This window comes from Notolepis coatsorum (genome assembly GCF_963971535.1).
Source record: "Notolepis coatsorum genome assembly, chromosome: 10".
NCBI lineage: Eukaryota > Metazoa > Chordata > Actinopteri > Aulopiformes > Paralepididae > Notolepis > Notolepis coatsorum.
Window position 1 is genome coordinate 104,495,022 of NC_140174.1, and position 18,619 is coordinate 104,513,640.

At 42.9% G+C, this 18,619-nt stretch overlaps 1 protein-coding gene across 1 annotated transcript; it reads right to left on the minus strand.

Annotated features, from left to right (window-relative positions):
* Positions 1–250: 250 nt before the first annotated feature.
* On the minus strand, positions 251–9,806 carry LOC311235668 (pyroglutamyl-peptidase 1-like; the record flags this gene model as incomplete). Its single annotated transcript, XM_084323132.1, has 3 exons — positions 251–473; positions 644–876; positions 9,549–9,806. The coding sequence occupies 3 exons, from the start codon at positions 9,804–9,806 to the stop codon at positions 251–253; spliced, it is 714 nt and encodes a 237-aa protein (XP_084179258.1).
* Positions 9,807–18,619: the final 8,813 nt, after the last annotated feature.

The following is an 18,619-nucleotide window of genomic DNA, read 5'->3' on the forward strand; positions in this document are numbered from 1 at the left end:
AGTTACAACTTGAGCAACATTTGCTTTTTGCAATCCCATTGTTTCTTCATAATTTGAAGAAATACATAACTGATCCAGGTCCAACACAAAGGAGAAGGACTAGCTTAAAAAAAGAAAAAAAAGACAACAATGAAATGAGAAAACTGAAAATGTCCAATGGTAGTTTTGAATATGCACCAATAGAGATAGTAAAAATAAAATAAATAAAAAGGTTTGGCTACTTGTGGTTAAGTGCAGTTTCTTTCTTGTGTCAGGGGGCAGATAGGCTTAATTGGCATTTGGAGGTCAAATGCTGGCATTGGATCTTCTCTTCTTCTTGGCCCAGACACTCCAGCATCTTTTGCACGATGGCCTGCAGCGCACGGCCCAGGTCTTCCCCGCTGTAAGGCTTTCCAACAGGGGGCACGTGAACAAATGCAGAGCGCCCGTGGCTCAAGTACAGAGAGGTATAGTAGGTGAAGTCACAGAGATATCTGTTAAAGGAGACAGCATTGGATCAAATAGATAGGGGCCTAGCTTAAATAGATTAAAGAGACAGGTCCACAGAAAATGCAAATAAATAAAGATCAATTCATTATTGTGTCAAATCTTTCGGAAATTGCACTTCAAAGTGCTCGCTTATGGAATATAAAAAGACAGTTACCTTCCGGCGTCTTTGGAAACGGACACGGCGACTCCCAGCTCTGAGGCTTTCACTCTCTTGCAGACGGATTCCATGTCAATAACCGAATCGAGGCAATCGGGCCCTCCTACGATGCAACACTGCGAGTCTGGACAGAAGCTGCTGTTGTCCAGGCCCTTGTAGCCACGGTTGTGGCCACACTTTTCCAACGTGACGGTGGTGGCCATACCCGAGACTCCAACGTGAACTACCAACTGGTTTTCCACAGAAAGAAAAACAGGAACAATCAAAGCGTTAGTAAGCCTAGGAAATAATGTTTGATTTAAAATTGGAATCATTTGCATAGGTTCAATGTCAACGATAGCAGTTGAGTTGGCGTGAGGTGGCATGAGGTGGCACCCTCAAGACCCCTACGCTCTACATCTTCTGGCCGCCTCAGACCCACTCCTATCCGAGCTCCGGGAGGGTCTACTAGGGGTGTAAAGGTACACGTATCCGTACCAAACCGAACAAGTTTCAGTGTGTACCGTACCGTACCAAACGGCTGTGTAGTGTACTGAACGAATACAACGGTATGTTAACCACTAACGACCGCCCACCAGGGGCTGTTTTTTTCACAATCTAATATAATAATTTTTTATTTTATTTTTTTACATGTCGATTATTAATTTCAATATAGAATATTCGTTGACAGCCCTACAAATACAATTAGTTACTGCACACTACAGCACCCCTGAGTGGAACATGGAAAGCCAAACTTTCCCCCACTGTACCGAAAACCGTACCGAACCTTGACTTCAAAACCGAGGTACGTACCGTACCATGGTTATTATCATACTGGCCAATCGCGTCTCGCTCTGCCTACTGAGATCCCAGATAGCAAAAAATTAGTGAATCAACGTTGAAATAGGGTTCAGCAGAAATATTGAATCTATGTTGAAGCCTGACATCTAAATTATATAGATCGTTGTCTATGACCCTAACGTTGAATCAACGTTAGGTGTCAACCATAGCTGATACTATATCAATGTTGATTCAACCATCATCTAAATAGTAATATACATGCACATTTTAGTTGATTTTATATTGAATCAATGTTAGACATCAATGTTTATTCAACCATAATCTAAATGGTAATCTACATGCACATTTTAGTTGATTTTATATTGAATCAATGTTAGACATCAATGTTTATTCAACCATAATCTAAATGGTACTCTACTTGTACATTTGTAACTTGTACATCTACTTGTAAAGTTAAGGAATCAATACTGATTAATGTACATTTTACATTAAAATATTGCTGCTGATATGTATACATCATAACATTACATGTTTTTTTCCTGCTGTTAAACACACTATTGTTAAATAAATAATAATAAAATTCTTATATGACCATATTTCCAAAAATGTGTGAACAAAAATGACAACATGGCTTTTAAAATGAAAATTTATTTTTTTCTAGGGTATCAGAACTTCCAGTGACTAAAACTTTAAAAAAAACAAATAACAGACCTTATAACAGGCTTTCATTAACAATATAGCCACTGCCAGAATAGTGACACACATATTGTGTGTGGTGAGCACACGCATTCATGCACAACGAAGACAAGATTGCAATCATTTTAACTATAAATTTATGAGCTCAAAGTATGAGCTCACTACTGACTGAAATGTCCAACAAAAAGCATCAATTGTCAAATAATATTGATCACATTAACTAGAATAGATGTTTGAGGAAATTAGAAAGGGAACAACTTAACCCTTGTGTCTGATCAGATTCGTATTTGTTTGATAACTTTGCAGTGATGAGCCAACATAATATGTGGCATAATCTTTTAATTATCTTGTATTTTTTTTTTTACTCTTCATAAATTGTTTATTCCACTTCAGCCCGATCATAACCACCACATATTATTTTTTTTGTCATATTTAACAACTCTTTTCAGAAAAGTGGGAGTATTTCATTACAAAAATAATATAAAAAATGGTTATGATCAGGGCTGAAGTTGAATAAAATATTTATGGAAAAGAAAGTGGGAAATTATTTCAACATAATCTTTTTATGGAGTTTTTCAATTTAGTCCCCTAATAAGAGTATAATACTTTAGTTTTCAGACACAAGGGTTAAATATAAACAATGGCATAGGATTTGAATTTAAACACACTGGAGCTTAGATGATCTACAGTTGTCCACGACTTATCCTCCAAGGCATCTGCTATATAATAATCTTCAGATTTACTTAAGTGTTATTAGTAGGTTACAGCAGTAAGCATTAGTTTGCTCAGTCAATTATGGCCAATTCGTTTTATATTGTTTAATACAGTTAAATAAATAGATAAATGAAAAAGCAATTTTTTTTGGATTCAATAGGATCAATGTTGTCTCAATGTCTCCATCTCTGTTGCTTAACACATTGTGTGCCGGCCGGATATGACGAATTATCGCTTGTATGCCAGCACTTTAATCAATGGGAGGACGAGCACATTTGCGAGCGATTAAACTATATCTTAAATGATGGCTATGGGTCTAATACACCCGTCGCTTATCAATGACTTGCTTGCTTGCAGTCAACATGTACGAAACGGATTGTTTTTTCATCAGTACATTTCCGTGTTATACCGTTTTGAATACGAGTATAGTTTTGGAGATTTCTAGAAAGAAAAAAATATTCCGCAGTAATAGCCATTTACTGCAATACACAAAACACATTGTCATTTTCCGGCTGATTTATGAATAGTTTTCAAATAAACGCTAGATTATCGAGAGTATTTGTGTTCTTATGCACGATACAAAAGCGGGCTGAAAAATCATTTAAAATGTGGAGTGCGGGTTTTTTTTCTCATTCATTTGCATTGAGTTCAATCCAAAAGGGTGAATTACCACCTGGGAGACGATAGGGGGCGCTTTTTTCACATCTGACCGGCTGAGGTAGCTGAATTTCCAACGGTCGACTCGGTTGATGAAATATGATTTCAGATCGCTAAAAAAAAAATATATATAGAAAAAACGAATATTCTTGTGAGTGGGCATTCAACCCGGGGGGTAATAACACGAGAAAACTCGTGGGTGGCATTCAAAGTGTTAAAGGGGACCTGCATTGCTATTCCTAGCACTATTTGGGCAACTTTACACAATTCCTGTGAGGCTATTGAAGACATCTGTACGTTTCTTTTCAAAAAAATTCATTGTTTTATATTTCTAATCAAGTACTCAAAACCATCATTTTTCAGCCTCAGGATTTCAGGCTGTTATGGCCTGGCTCCGCCCATAAGCACTTTGAGTGACAGTCAGCCCACACAGTCTGCGACTGGTAGACAGAGAGAGATAGAGAGAGAGAGAGAGCGAGGGGGGGGGGGGGGGTGGGAGAGAGAGAGATAAAGAGAGAGAGAGCGCCCCGGACTCAGCGGGACTGAGAATGAAACACGCAGACGCGGGCTCTCTCCTCTCTCCCTCCCTCCCTCTCTCTCTCCCTCTCAGCGGGACTGAGAATGAAACACGCAGACGCGGGCTCTCTCCTCTCTCCCTCCCTCCCTCTCGCTCTCCCTCTCAGCGGGACTGAGAATGAAACACGCAGACGCGGGCTCTCTCCTCTCTCCCTCCCTCCCTCTCTCTCTCCCTCTCAGCGGGACTGAGAATGAAACACGCAGACGCGGGCTCTCTCCTCTCTCCCTCTCAGCGGGACTGAGAATGAAACACGCAGACGCGGGCTCTCTCCTCTCTCCCTCCCTCCCTCTCTCTCTCCCTCTCAGCGGGACTGAGAATGAAACACGCAGACGCGGGCTCTCTCCTCTCTCCCTCTCAGCGGGACTGAGAATGAAACACGCAGACGCGGGCTCTCTCCTCTCTCCCTCTCAGCGGGACTGAGAATGAAACACGCAGACGCGGGCTCTCTTCCTCCCTCCCTCTCTCTCTCTCTATCTCTCTCCCTCGCAGAGTGCATGCAGAGGTGTCGGGTTTCACTCTGCCTCGCAGTTTGAGGAAGTGGTTTCCACTCGCTGTGTAGTCTAGGTAGATTGTGGGTGGGCATTAGCGCCAACCACAGAGCCAATCGCATCACTGTCCGCTTACCCAGGCCCCGCTGACGTCAACATATGCCTCAAATCAGAATGACCTAATTAAATCTAGCAGGAAATGGTCTGAGCTGAATGAGAGCAATCCGCCAATATGGTATTTAGACACAAAACACATCGATACTAACTCCTATTACTATAATACTATGCTAGAGACTGAAAAATGACATTTATAATGCATGTCACCTTTAATATTTTTTTTTTAGATGTGTTGATTCAGTTTGGCACCACATACTTATGTGAATCTGGGTTTTCTACTCTAGCATACCTGAAAAACAAATACAGAAACAGACTAAATGCTCAGCATGACCTCAGAATAGCACTTTCAAAAACCAAGCCCAGAATAGATCTGCTGGTTGAAAACTTCAACCAGCCACATACCTCTCATTAGATTTCATTGTGCCCTTCTAGCATGATGTCAGACTCAGGTCAGTAGAATTAAAAAATAAGTCAGTACAAATTAATCAGAATGTTGCGGTTTAAGGGACAGAGTTTATAAATGTATGTTATGGCAATTCATGATGTATTTTTGTAAGTTTGGGTCCCGGGGAAACACCAAATTTCTCTTTTGGGTCTCGAGCTGAAAAAGTTTGGGAACCCCTGATCTAAACTATACTGTGGCGGAAGGTTAACACTAGCACAGCCGACAAGGGGATCTAAACTATACTGTGGCGGAAGGTTAACACTAGCACAGCCGACAAGGGGTCACCTGACCCCTAGGCATTTTCAATAAATGTATCCTCGTAGGGCGGCTGATTGGCGCAGTGGGCCAGGCGCTCGCCTCTAACGCAGGAGACGCTCTCGGCATTGCTACCGGCTGGCCGGTTGTTCATACTGACACAAACAGGTCGGTTTTTGTGACGCCGGTGCGACGGAAGCAGGAAGTGACGGGGGCAGCGTGAGCCTCCCACGCATTACTCCTCGCCACTGAGAGTTTGAGCTGCTGCGGCGAAAAGATGCGACAGGCTGCCACCTCGTGTACCGGAGGGGACACGTGATGCTGTCCTCACTACAACTGACCTGTGGGAGGCATAGTCTAGCAACGTTCAAGACCGGGGAGGGAAGAATTGGAATCACGAAATTGGGATGGGAGAAAAATAGAATATGGGGAGAAAAAGTGGATACAAAAAAAAGTATCCTCATTACTCGGTCCAGCTCTGTCACTCAATGACTTTTCCTAAAAGTACCCGTTTTATCCGGCACGGTTTCTGAAATTTCTAAATGACTTCAGGAAAATGTAATTAGAATGTTATTCCACATATGGGCCGTTGGAACAGACGAAAGTCACAGCACTTTGCGAGCATCTAGTGCAGGGGTGGCCAACCCGTGGCTCGCGAGCCGCATGTGTGCCCGTCAATGTGTGGCTTTTCCATAAAATAAATAAATAAATAAAGAATTATAATATAAAAAAAAATATTTACTTACATTTTTTTTATGTCACTCAAACCTACATTTCATTGTGGTAAACCTCATATTTTTATATTGAGAGGTAATTATATAGTTTACACTGTTTATTTTTATCATATAAGCTGTCGGGTCATCTGACCCGTTCCTGGCGGGAATTAGTGGCATTTTCTCCATGGCTGTGCTAGTGTTAAAACAAAAAGAAATAAGCTAAACCTGATATTGTCACGTTTGTCATCGGAGAGATGCTGCACCCATGTGACGGCAAACATCAACCCATAAATGCTTCGAGCAACACTGTACTTATTTTATGCATATTCTTATATTCGTACTTTCTACATTTCACTACTTGTATACCTATTCTTATGTCTGCACTTTATGCATTGCTTTTATTCTGTCAACTGTATGCAAACTGTATGCCTATGTTCATGTGATGCACTTTGAGCTGCAATCCATGTATGAAAGGTGCTATATAAATACAATTATTATTATAATCCATGTATGAAAGGTGCTATATAAATACAGTTATTATTATAAACCATGTAAGAAAGGTGCTATATAAATACAATTATTATTATAATCCATGTATGAAAGGTGCTATATAAATACAGTTATTATTATAAACCATGTATGAAAGGTGCTATATAAATACAGTTATTATTATAAACCATGTATGAAAGGTGCTATATAAATACAATTATTATTATAAACCATGTATGAAAGGTGCTATATAAATACAATTATTATTATAAACCATGTATGAAAGGTGCTATATAAATACAATTATTATTATAAACCATGTATGAAAGGTGCTATATAAATACAATTATTATTATAAACCCGCCCTCCAGTCATGGATAGTTTGGAAAACCGAAGACTGAGGAGATTCATTATAATATAAAGTACTTTGAGCAGATCTCAACTTCACTATACAACGGAATGGAAACGTGTGTGTATTTGGGGGGGGGGGGGGGGGGGGGGGACTAATGGGGGACTAATGGGGGACTAATGCGGTGTAACCTTGCATGGCAGCTGGTTTCGCGAGATCACGCTGGAATCCATCTTTTTATGTGCTTGTGGCCGAACCACAGTGGTTCAGACCAATCAGCGTCCTTTGAGGGACTACCGGTGGCTACACCCTCTAAAGGTGTGTCGGGGATGGAAACTTGTTTTGAAAAGGAGGGCGTGGCGGTCTGAACTCTTTGAAGTTGTGGGATATTTTCAATGTTTTAGCAAATTTTTTTTTAAGTTGTATAATTCCCATTTTAAAATGTTTTACCATGGTATGTTTGGTATCCTTTTTTTCAGCACAGCCTCACATATATGACCTGACAGTTAGTTAGTAATACTGTATATACTGTATACTGCATAATGTACAACACAAAACACAAAATCGGATTGAGAAAATGTGTTCTTTTTACTATGAACTAGGGCTGTCCCCGACTAAGGATTTGGATGGTCGACTAGGATTGGCCAAAATTTGACGTTAGTCGACTATTGGTTGACTTAAAGGTCCCATGCATTATAAATGTCATTTTTCAGTCTCTAGCATTGTATTATAGTAATAGGAGTTCGTATCAATGTGTTTTAGGGTCTAAATACCATATTGGCGGATTGCTCCGATTCAGCCCAGCCCCTCTCGTGCTCTAGTAAATCGGGTCATTTTGATTTGAAGTCCTGAGTCACGTCATTAGGTGCACAGTGATGCGATTGGCTCTGTGGTTGGAGCTAATGCCCGCCCCCATTCTACCTAGACTAGACAGCGAGTGGGGCTGCGGGGCAGAGAGGAAGAGAGAGCCGAGAGGGAGCCGAGAGAAAGGAAGAGAGAGGGAGGGAGGGAGAGAGAGGGGGCACTTGGGGGGGGGGGGGGGGGGTACCTGCCGGCCGCGCGCCACACGGGAGATTGAAAGAAAGAAAAGAAAAAAGTTGCCCCGTCTCATCAGCGAGAGCCGAGTGGGAGAGAAATGAGAGAAATGAAGAGAGAAGGAGGGAGGGAGAGAGAGGGGGCACTTGGGGGGGGGGGGGGTACCTGCCGGCCGCGCGCCACACGGGAGATTGAAAGAAAGAAAAAAGCTCCCCCGTCTCATCAGCGAGTGGAGCTTTGGAGGGAGAGAAAGGAAGAGAGAGCCTCTCTCTCTCTCTCTCTCTCTCTCTCATGGTATAAATGATTATTTGTGTAAATAAGGTTATACGACGACCATTAAGAAAATACATGTTAGTTTAGGAATAAGGGGCAGGTGAGGTAACTATAAGATTTATTCTTCTTCCTGCTCCTTTTGTCCATGGAATGACTATTTATGATTTTTTTAATGAAGAAACTATGATTGTATTATTCCATGTGGCAAATAAAAACTCTGAACTGAACTGAACTCTCTCTCTCTTCCCCCCCCTCCCTCCCTCCCTCTACCAGTGCAGACTGTGGTCTGACTGTCACTCAAAGTGCTTATGGGCGGAGCCAGGCCATAACAGCCTGATTTCTTGAGGCTGAAAAATGATGGTTTCGAGTACTTGATTAGAAATATAAAACAATGATTTTTTTTTGAAAAAAACCTTACAAATGTCTTCAATAGACTAACAGGAATTGTGTAAAGTTGCCCAAATAGTGCTAGGAATAGCAGTGCATAGCCCCTTTAAAAAAAGAAAAAGTATAATATTTTTTATCGTTCCATTTGGGCTGTGGGGGTGCTTAATGTCTGAAGGAGTCGACTGAAGGCTTCTTGTCCTCTGCAAAAGCATGTAATTGGTCCACTGATGGATACATCTTGATATTTATCTAGTCTAGTGTGTTCATTAGATGGGTGAAATCCTCTTTCAGTGCCTCTGTGCCTGTTTTCGTAGGCAGTTGTATGCGTGCCATTAGCGTTAGCCACGCTTCTAGGCCTATTTTCTTTTGGAAAGAATAATAAAAAATTATAAAAAAAAATAAAAAATGTATTATATTCGACTAAGAGGTTGGCCAGTCGACTACGGCTCCTTTCGACCGATTAGTCGACTAATCGATTAATAGGGGTCAGCTCTACTATGAACCAATGCAAACATATTCAATCAAGCATATAAAACAGTGGAAATGCACCCTTAGGTAGCATATTTACATAAACAAAAGAGAACAGGACAGAATTCAATTCAAACACAATTATTTTCTCCATACACATGTAATAAACCCAGACGAAATTTAGATTCTCAACTGGAAAATCTCACCATCATGCTTTTTTAGAAAGAGTCAGTAAAAAAGTAAGTAAAAGTAAAAAATGTAAAAGTGCATCATTACCTAACTATCAGTAACTAAAGTAATGTGCAATAAAAATACTTATAATAAAAAAAAAAAGTTAAAGTAAAGAGGAATATTCAATATACATATATACACTATATAGACTACACACATATGTGTGTGTGTGCGACATTGTACTGTGCTGTACTGTGCTGTCCTGTGTGCTCAACTGTGCCACACTTCGAAACAGTTTCTGCCAATGACGACACAGAGGGCTACATCACAGTGCTTGCATTTCCAGGGAGTCAGGGTCCTTTTCCCCCCTTTGTGACACTGCTGGCAGATCCTGCAGCCTTGTGTGGCTTTCTGTCTGACGTCCTCTGTAGGTGCTGCGATGGCAACAGGGAGATGCTCTGACTTCCTGTCAAGAGGAGCTAGTGTGATGTCCACGCCACACAACTCACGCACCATCTCGCACAAGAAGTCCTTGTGAGTCATGTGTGCCTCCTGTTTTGCCTTACTGATTTCACAGTGGAGGATGTAGGCGTTTGCTCGCGATGTCTGTAAAGTGGAAGAACATGGTCCGGTACCAGTGGGAAGTTCTGCGGTGTGTGGAGTAGTACTGGATCAGCTGGTCTGAAAGGTCAACTCCGCCCATGTGCTTGTTGTAGTGAATGATGGGGTTGGGACAACGAAACGTCTTGACCATCCAGTGCCCATGCTCCTTCAAGATTCAAGAGATTCAAGAGTTTTATTCATCACATACATAGCCAGGCATACAGTGAAATGCGGGTGGCCATGCCCGCTTCGATTGTGCAATAATACAAAATAATAAAATAGACATAATAAACAGGTATAAAAATACATAAAGCATATACCTTTACTCTCCTCTGGACCGTGTCTGTAGGTTGAAGGACCGCTGGGTGGATGGTGGAGCACACGGACACCTAGACAGAATAGAATAGAATAGAAAATAAATGAATCATCCACAGGGAAATTTTACACTACAAATCGCTCACAGTAGAGGAGTATAGGAGTACATACCTCCTTTGTGTCCATCCACTTGGTGAAGACCAGGGACCCCTCTCTGATCCATCTAATGGAGCCTCTCTCCGACTTCGTGGTGAGGGCATTTGGTCTGCCCCTGGGACACCCTCTCCGGCTCTGCCTGTACGTACCACAGGCTCCAAACTTCATGGCATGCAAGTCCAGGAACAGGATCGACAACGGCATCATAGGTCAGCCCGTGTTCAGTTGTCAGCGTTTTGTTTTTTGCCGACGTAGACAGTGAAGTTCAGAGTGTAGCCGTTATCGGAGTCCGCCAGCACAAACAGCTTGATCCCCCGTTTTGTTGGCTTGTCCTTCATGTACTGGGTAGATAGGTAGATAGATAGATAGATAGATAGAATAGTTTATTGATTTAGAATGGAATAACATATATACATTTGAACACAAGATGAACAGGGATACATATCACCATTTACCAATAGGATTAAAATAAACACAATAAAGCCATAGGCTTGTTTCCATTGCGGTCCTTCATCATTGGTGTCCGTGGATTTATGAACTGGTGTGTGGACGTGGTGTTTGTAGTGTCAGGATGTCAGGATGTGTGGTATAAAAAGAAAAAAATACCTGAGTCATGCCAGTATGCACCTTTGTCGCCACCATTCGCTCATCCACCACCAGGTCCTTCTTTGGGTGGTAATGGGCCTTGCAGGAATCAAGAATTTCGTTCATCAGAGGCTTGATCCTGGACAGAACAAAGTCACGAATAAGAATAACAAAACAAATTGCCTAAGAATAAAATAGGCCTAAGAATAAGATAATAATAGAGTACGTACCGGGACAGCTTGTCATGCTGCAGTGTTCCCTTCTTGGCGTCATTGGTGTAGTCATCCATCGGGTCGCTCATGTGGAGGTTCCATAGGATCGACCTGAAGTCAAAGTCAGCTTGATTGTCGCTTCTCATAACATAGGACACTATAAACATAAGTAACATATGGGACACGATGTACATACACTATACAAGACCAGGGCCCTCATTTATCAATTTTTCTTAGAAAATGTTCTATTTCCACACGTAAGCACAGAATTTAGAATGTGTGCACGCACAAAAAAAACGGGATTTATCACACGTGCGTACACAGGTCCTACGCACACCTGTCATGATAAATATCACCTTGCTCTATACGCTGAGGCTCGTGCACACTTTCACGTATTTGCATACCAGAACCGCCCCGATTAACCATATACGGTAATGGAACACCCCCATGAAATGTGGATAAGTGGACTAACCCGAGCGAACTCAGAGACTTCACTGAGAGCGAGATTGATCACCGAGGTCCAACCAACAAATTGAACATATAATCTTCGGTGCGCCGGGAGCCAAGGATGTTGACTGACCCAGTCCTGCTACAGAACCAGCACATTGACAGAAATAAATGACAAGATGACCCGACATTAAGCACTGTAATGACTGAAATTAAATCAATTTCAGCAGGCCAACTCTGCGCTCTACAATGCCTATTATGTGCGCTCGTCATGAGCCCGTGGTACTTCTGGTCAGAGTCATTATGGCTTCAGTGGATAACCCTGATCTGCATTGTGATGTTTTAGATACCCCAGTAATAACATTACAATTGAATTAAATACAATTAGGCCTGAATGAGACTCCGGCCACCGGCACATATCAGCCAAAATGCGCACCGCGGATTATCTGTACATTGACCGAGTGGAATCCCGTTCACATTACTGGATTTGTTTATTGATGGAGCAAACTGAGAGATTGTTCACAGAGGCGCTGCCGAACCAAGATATAATATGATGTGTATAATATAATGTGTGTAGAGGCATATGATACAATCTATTTTGTTGTTGGTATTGGGTAGCCTATATGAATTACATATAATAGCAGCCAGCCTACATTATGCAACAGTAATTTGCGCATATAACACACAGCCCTGCGAAGCCTGCATACAGTAAACTAACTTGATCATTAATCTAGCTGTTGTATCTTTACGCTTATGAAAACATTAAATAATATGTATAGGCTATAGGCCGTCGCTTTAGCCTATATTCTCAAATGGCTATCCGAGTCCTCGATATCCTCGCGGACGGACCAGTATACCTTTATATCATATCATATTCATATCATAGTTTACTCTATCAGCCTACCAGCATGTAATACGTTCTTTGTTAGAATTCAACTCGTTATTATTTTGCGCATAGATTGCAGAAATACGGGAACGTTTTGATTTAGGCTTTGACATTGTAAAACTAAATAAGTGAACTTCTGTAAGCAGAATACAAGTCATGATATCACCCACACGATATATACTCTGTGTCCAGAGCATGTATGCTTTTCATTCATTTAAGACACATTTATTGCAAGGGTTTTGTCTACACATACACTCAACAAATAACCTCAGTCTATTCTCGTTGCAATGCGTTTTTTATTCTTTCTTATAGGAAGGGTGAAGAACACTATATCGTGGGTGTTCATATGACTTGTATTCTGCTTACAGCTTCGGGGTTCCACTTATTACGTTTAACAATGGCAAAGCCTTTTAAATATAATCAAAACGTTCCCGTATTTCTGCAATATATGCGCAAAATAATAACGAGTTGAGTTACGCGGAGCGCAGTCAGTGCTTATTTCCTTGTTGTAATAATATATTCTACCACCGGCGTCAACTACGCATGGTCCGACCTGTGCTTAAATATACGCACAAAGTCAAGCACAAGTTCAAATTGATAAATCCCACACTTTGCTTAGAAATGATCGTACGCACGGGTTACGCACATATCTGTGCGTACGTCACGTTGATAAATGAGGGCCCAGGGCCGGACTGGGGAAATAATTCATACCGGGAGATATAGCAGTGTCAGCTTAGCTGGAGGTACTGCTGCAGGAGTCAGGAGGGATGGACAGCTGCTGGGTGAAGGTGGGCTTAGACAGACCCACACTGCCTCTGGAACACACAACATAGAGGTTATAGAGACATTGGTGCACTCAAGAAACACACACACACACAAAATACATAAACACAATGTGTCAATGAAGGCAGCAGATTTGAATGGCAGGACATTTTGTATCTGGGTTGCATCTGTTTAATGGTAACTTTTATTTGTAAATGAACAATGATCATTTATATTAACATGATCAGTAGAAAAACTGTGGTGTGTGTGTTTCATTTGTATGTGCATACAAAAACATTCATAACACTAAAAGTCAGTGACAGTCACTACTCACTATCTAGCCAAGTTTAGAGATTGTCCTACCTTCAGTAGGTGGCGCAGTAATTCACTGTCTTCTGCCACCTTGTCAATTATGCTGTCTCTGTCAAGTCCCATCAGAATCTCCTTCTCCGTTGACATCAAAAGGAAAGCTTCAAGGTTATCCTGGGTGAGGGAGGTTCTTAACCGGTTCTTGACGAACTTCAGGGTAGAAAAGGTTCTCTCACAGGCCACTTGGGTAACAGATAAAGTGAGGAGGAACTTGTAGCCCATACCAATAACATGGTAGGCATCTGTCAGTAGATTGTACTGTGACAAGAGCAGATACATATTGCACAGTTTTTACATGTTTTACAATGTCTACTCGTCAGCTCCATGTTTTCCTCCAGATGATCAGATTGTTCCCCTGGCACGTCACCGGCTCCCCTGTCTCTGGTGCTGTACCCATCCAAAGGTGACATCTTCAGTCTCTCCCATTGTGTTGCCAGGTCTGTCAGTTCTGCCTGCAAGTTCTCCACTGTGGCACGCTCATCAAACTTCTGCAGGCACTTGCTGAGCTCCTTCATGGCTGCATTTGGAAGGCCCTTAGTCAAGGAAGTTCTTCGGGTCCATGCAGGCAAAATCTGGGTAGAATACTGCATTCGCTGCATAACGCCGGTGAAAACTGTCGATCACAGTGTCGAGGACTACATTGTGGATCTTGACTTTATAATCCAACATAGTGGGCTCGTCTTCTGCCAATTCACCTGGCATTTTTTTTTGCACTACAGCATCACAGTCCTGCTGCTCCTGCAGAATATGCCATTGGCCCACTCGACAAAAGTGTCTGCTGCCCTCTTCACACCATCGAAGTCCCTGGCACACTTCTTCAGGTTGTCTTCGGTTCCCATCACCAAGCGCTGGGCTGTTAAAATATCCATGCCACTTGTTTGCAAGTACTTTGAGACTGGGGAAGTCTGCTAAAAAAAATCCGGAGAAACACCTGAGCGGTGAGTACGGTTTCATACCTCAGGAGTGCTTCCAGGTACCCTCTGGCCTTGACTCTGGCAACAGGTTTCATGGTCTCATCCTCCTCAATTTTCATCATGGTGATCACCACATCTGTGTAGAGGGCACGGTCAGGCTTTCCAAAGCCTCCAAACACTTTCGTCAAAGCATGGTCCTTGGCCCACCAGCGAGTTTCTCCAATTAAACCAAGCCGTCTGTGCCGTTTGTCCCCACTGGTTCCTTCCCATACCTGCATGCGCTTGTAGGACTCCCTAGTGAACACGGCAATGTCGTTCAACAAAGACAAAAGGGATGCACTTGCCACTACAACCCCAGTGGTGTCTGTAAGCACCAGATTCAGCACATGCGAGTAACACCAAGTGTGCACTTGGTCAGGGGCCTCTCCTGAGAGCAATGCAGAGAAGCCCTTATACTGTCCCTGCATATTAGCAGCTCCGTCTGTTGAGTTCCCTACACAGTTCTTGATATTAATGCCCACCTTCTCCAGGGTCTGTTTAACACTTTGACTGCCAGTAATGTTAACGTTAACACTTTCTCTGCCAGAGACGCCTAAACTCGTCATTCCCCGCCATGCTAATTCTGCCAATGACGCCGTAACATGTCATTGATCTGTAATCGCAATCATATTTCTCCCCCGGAGACTTGAGATCTACTGTTGATCCCCTCTCAACTTTCCAACGGTTCAAGAGCGCCATCTGGTGGCCGATCGGCGGATCGCCCAAACCGGAAACGGAAGCTGGTGCTCATTCCAATTCGGTCTGATCACTTGCTAATAGTCCCGGGACTCGAGCTAGACACAATGGATAGCAATCCGTTACCAATAACTCGATAAACAACATGATTTGGACGTATATACTATTATACAACCTGGAGATGGATCGCATATTTCAACATCCCATAATAGGAATATTTTTGCTCATCGCCCAACGCTACGAGGAAGCTACGGTGAGTTTCAGCGTTTTTTTTTACCGTGTTCGATACTAACTGCTCTAATGATTATATCACCCACACTAGATGAATCATCTAACGTTGGCCACGGAATTATAAACGACCCCCCCCCCCCCATCCGGTCAACATCAGATGATAAGTAGTAACTTCTAGAAGCACGTCCATTTGAAATTTTTTATCTCGCGCAGATCGCTATCAAACTGTATTTGATCATCAATATAATGCATTTAGGGCTATAAATCACGTTCTGGAGAAAGCTGCATAAAACGATAAAAACATATTTATACTTTAGACCGTATTTTAGTATGAATATGTGAATGAAAAAGTATAACGTTCCTACGTCCTGAACGATAGATAATTGACGTTGAATGGGCCATAGTAATGTCAATTTAGCAATACAATTTAAAAAGTTATAGCCCTGCAAAGAAGGGGAACTTCTCCATAGACAAATAGAGCTGGCAGAGAGGGGTATAATGATGTACATAAGCCTGGCGAAGAAAGTGTTAATATCGCCTAATCTGTTTTAAATTATGGCTACTGTATGTGTCTAATCTGCCCGTCGCTTATCAAAGACTCATTTTCCAGTCAACATTGTCGTAGCAGATTGTTTTTTTATCGCTTCATTTCCGTTTTCTAGCATTTTGAAAATCACTTGTTTTCACAGGGAAAATAAGACATTCCATGATAATCGCCTTTTACTGGAATATTCTAGAACGTTGTCATTGTTCGGCCTATTTATGAATAGTTTTCAAATAAACGCTAGATTATCGATAGTATATGTGTGCACATGCTGACCGCTCGCACAGTCAATCAGCTATACTGTATCACATAATCACATAAAAGCTTATATCTCTGTGAAAACGAGTCTGATTATCCTAATACTGGTAACATAGATTCCTTACCTGAGATCAGATGGTATCCAAATGGTTTATTCCAATTCCTGATCCGCCATTAGAAAAAATCGATCTTTTTATTGATTCACTGTGTATACTGTAAAACACATATTCCCCGCTGCTCTGAGAGTCCAGCATGAAGCTGGTAGACGCCGGCTGCGTGAGTGAGAAGTAAAATGTGGAGTGCAGGGTTTTTTTTCTCATTCAGTTTCATTGAGTTCAATCCAAAAGGGTGAATTACCACCTGGGAGACGATAGGGGGCGCTTTTTCCCCACATCTGAGCCCCTGGGGTGGCTGAATTTCCAACGGTAGACTCGGTTGATGAAATATGATTTCAGATCGCAAAAAAAGAAAAAAAAAGAGAACAAACGAATATTCTCGTGAGTGGGCATTCAACCCGGGGGGTAATAACCCGAATAATATCGGGCGTGACATGCAAAGTGTTAAGGAGCTCCACAAAATACTGTCCCGTTGCTGACTCAGTCAATAACACGGATGAGTCTCTCATGGACAACGTCGGTGACGCAGAACTACAGCACACTGGTCTTTGGATGTTAAATCCTGTGTGGTGTCTATTTGTACTGAAAACATCCCTGCCTCCTGAACTTCAGCAGCAATCACATCTTGAATTAAGACCCTGATGACATCAATTAACTTGTTGACAGTTGTTTTGGACAACAAAGTAACGAGGGACCCTCTTCCTGTACCTTTCCTCTCATGTTGCCTCTTGCTCTTCTCGATGCTGTCGTTTACATGCTCTTGGAGGCAGACATCATATCGGCTGAGCAACGATATCATTTACCAGAAATTGCCATGGTCTATGGTTGGGTCGTCATGGCTATGTGCAGCTTCATGTACGTCTCCCCTGTAGCTAAGACCACGCTTTCCAATTACTTTGAGTATGTCAATGATACGTTCCATAACCTGCCTCTTCTTCCTGACCTGATCTCGATGTGCTGCGACTTGTTTTTCACTCAGGAGGCTACTGATGTCTGCCTTTTTAGCTCTGAGGAAATAGGCTTCGGCACTCTCTCTATGGGCCTTGCTTTGCTCATGCTCCTTTATTCTCTGATGGACATGTTTCCATGTCTGCATGCCTCCTCTGGTGAATGCACTGTCATTGTCAGATTTGCTGAATGCAAGACATACCGAGCAGAATAGGGAGTGGTTTGCATCATTGTAGGACAGCCGTTTTCTGTTTGTACCATCTTTTGAGTGGAACACTTTGGGAATTGGTTTTAGAGGGGTTTGTTGTGGGTGGTAGTTGAAAAATTATTCAAAATCTTTGGATAGAGGGCGGGAAGAATATTCAAATGCTTGTTCTCTTCTTTCACTGTCACTTTCCGCCGTCACTGTGCTGGGTCCTAGACCCATCTCTCTCCCCAAAGGCTCCTGCCTAACTAGCACTGTGCTGGGTCCTAGACCCATCTCTCTCCCCAAAGGCTCCTGCCTAACTAGCACTGCCATCGTCACTGTGCTGGGTCCTAGACCCATCTCTCTCCCCAAAGGCTCCTGCCTAACTAGCACTGCCATCGTCACTGTGCTGGGTCCTAGACCCATCTCTCTCCCCAAAGGCTCCTGCCTAACTAGCACTGCCATTGTCACTGTGCTGGGTCCTAGACCCATCTCTCTCCCCAAAGGCTCCTGCCTAACTAGCACTGCCATCGTCACTGTGCTGGGACCTAGACCCATCTCTCTCCCCAAAGGCTCCTGCCCAACTAGCACTGCCATCGTCACTGTGCTGGGTCCTTGACCCATCTCTCTCCCCAAAGGCTCCTGCCTAACTAGCACTGCCATTGTCACTGTGCTGGGTCCTAGACCCATCTCTCTCTCCAAAGGCTCCTGCCCAACTAGCACTGTGTTGGGTCCTAGACCCATCTCTCTCTCCAAAGGCTCCTGCCCAACTAGCACTGCCATCACTGTGCTGGGTCCTAGACCCATCTCTCTCCCCAAAGGCTCCTGCCTAACTAGCACTGCCATTGTCACTGTGCTGGGTCCTAGACCCATCTCTCTCTCCAAAGGCTCCTGCCTAACTAGCACTGCCATCGTCACTGTGCTGGGTCCTAGACCCATCTCTCTCCCCAAAGGCTCCTGCCCAACTAGCACTGCCATCGTCACTGTGCTGGGTCCTAGACCCATCTCTCTCTCCAAAGGCTCCTGCCTAACTAGCACTGCCATCGTCACTGTGCTGGGTCCTAGACCCATCTCTCTCCCCAAAGGCT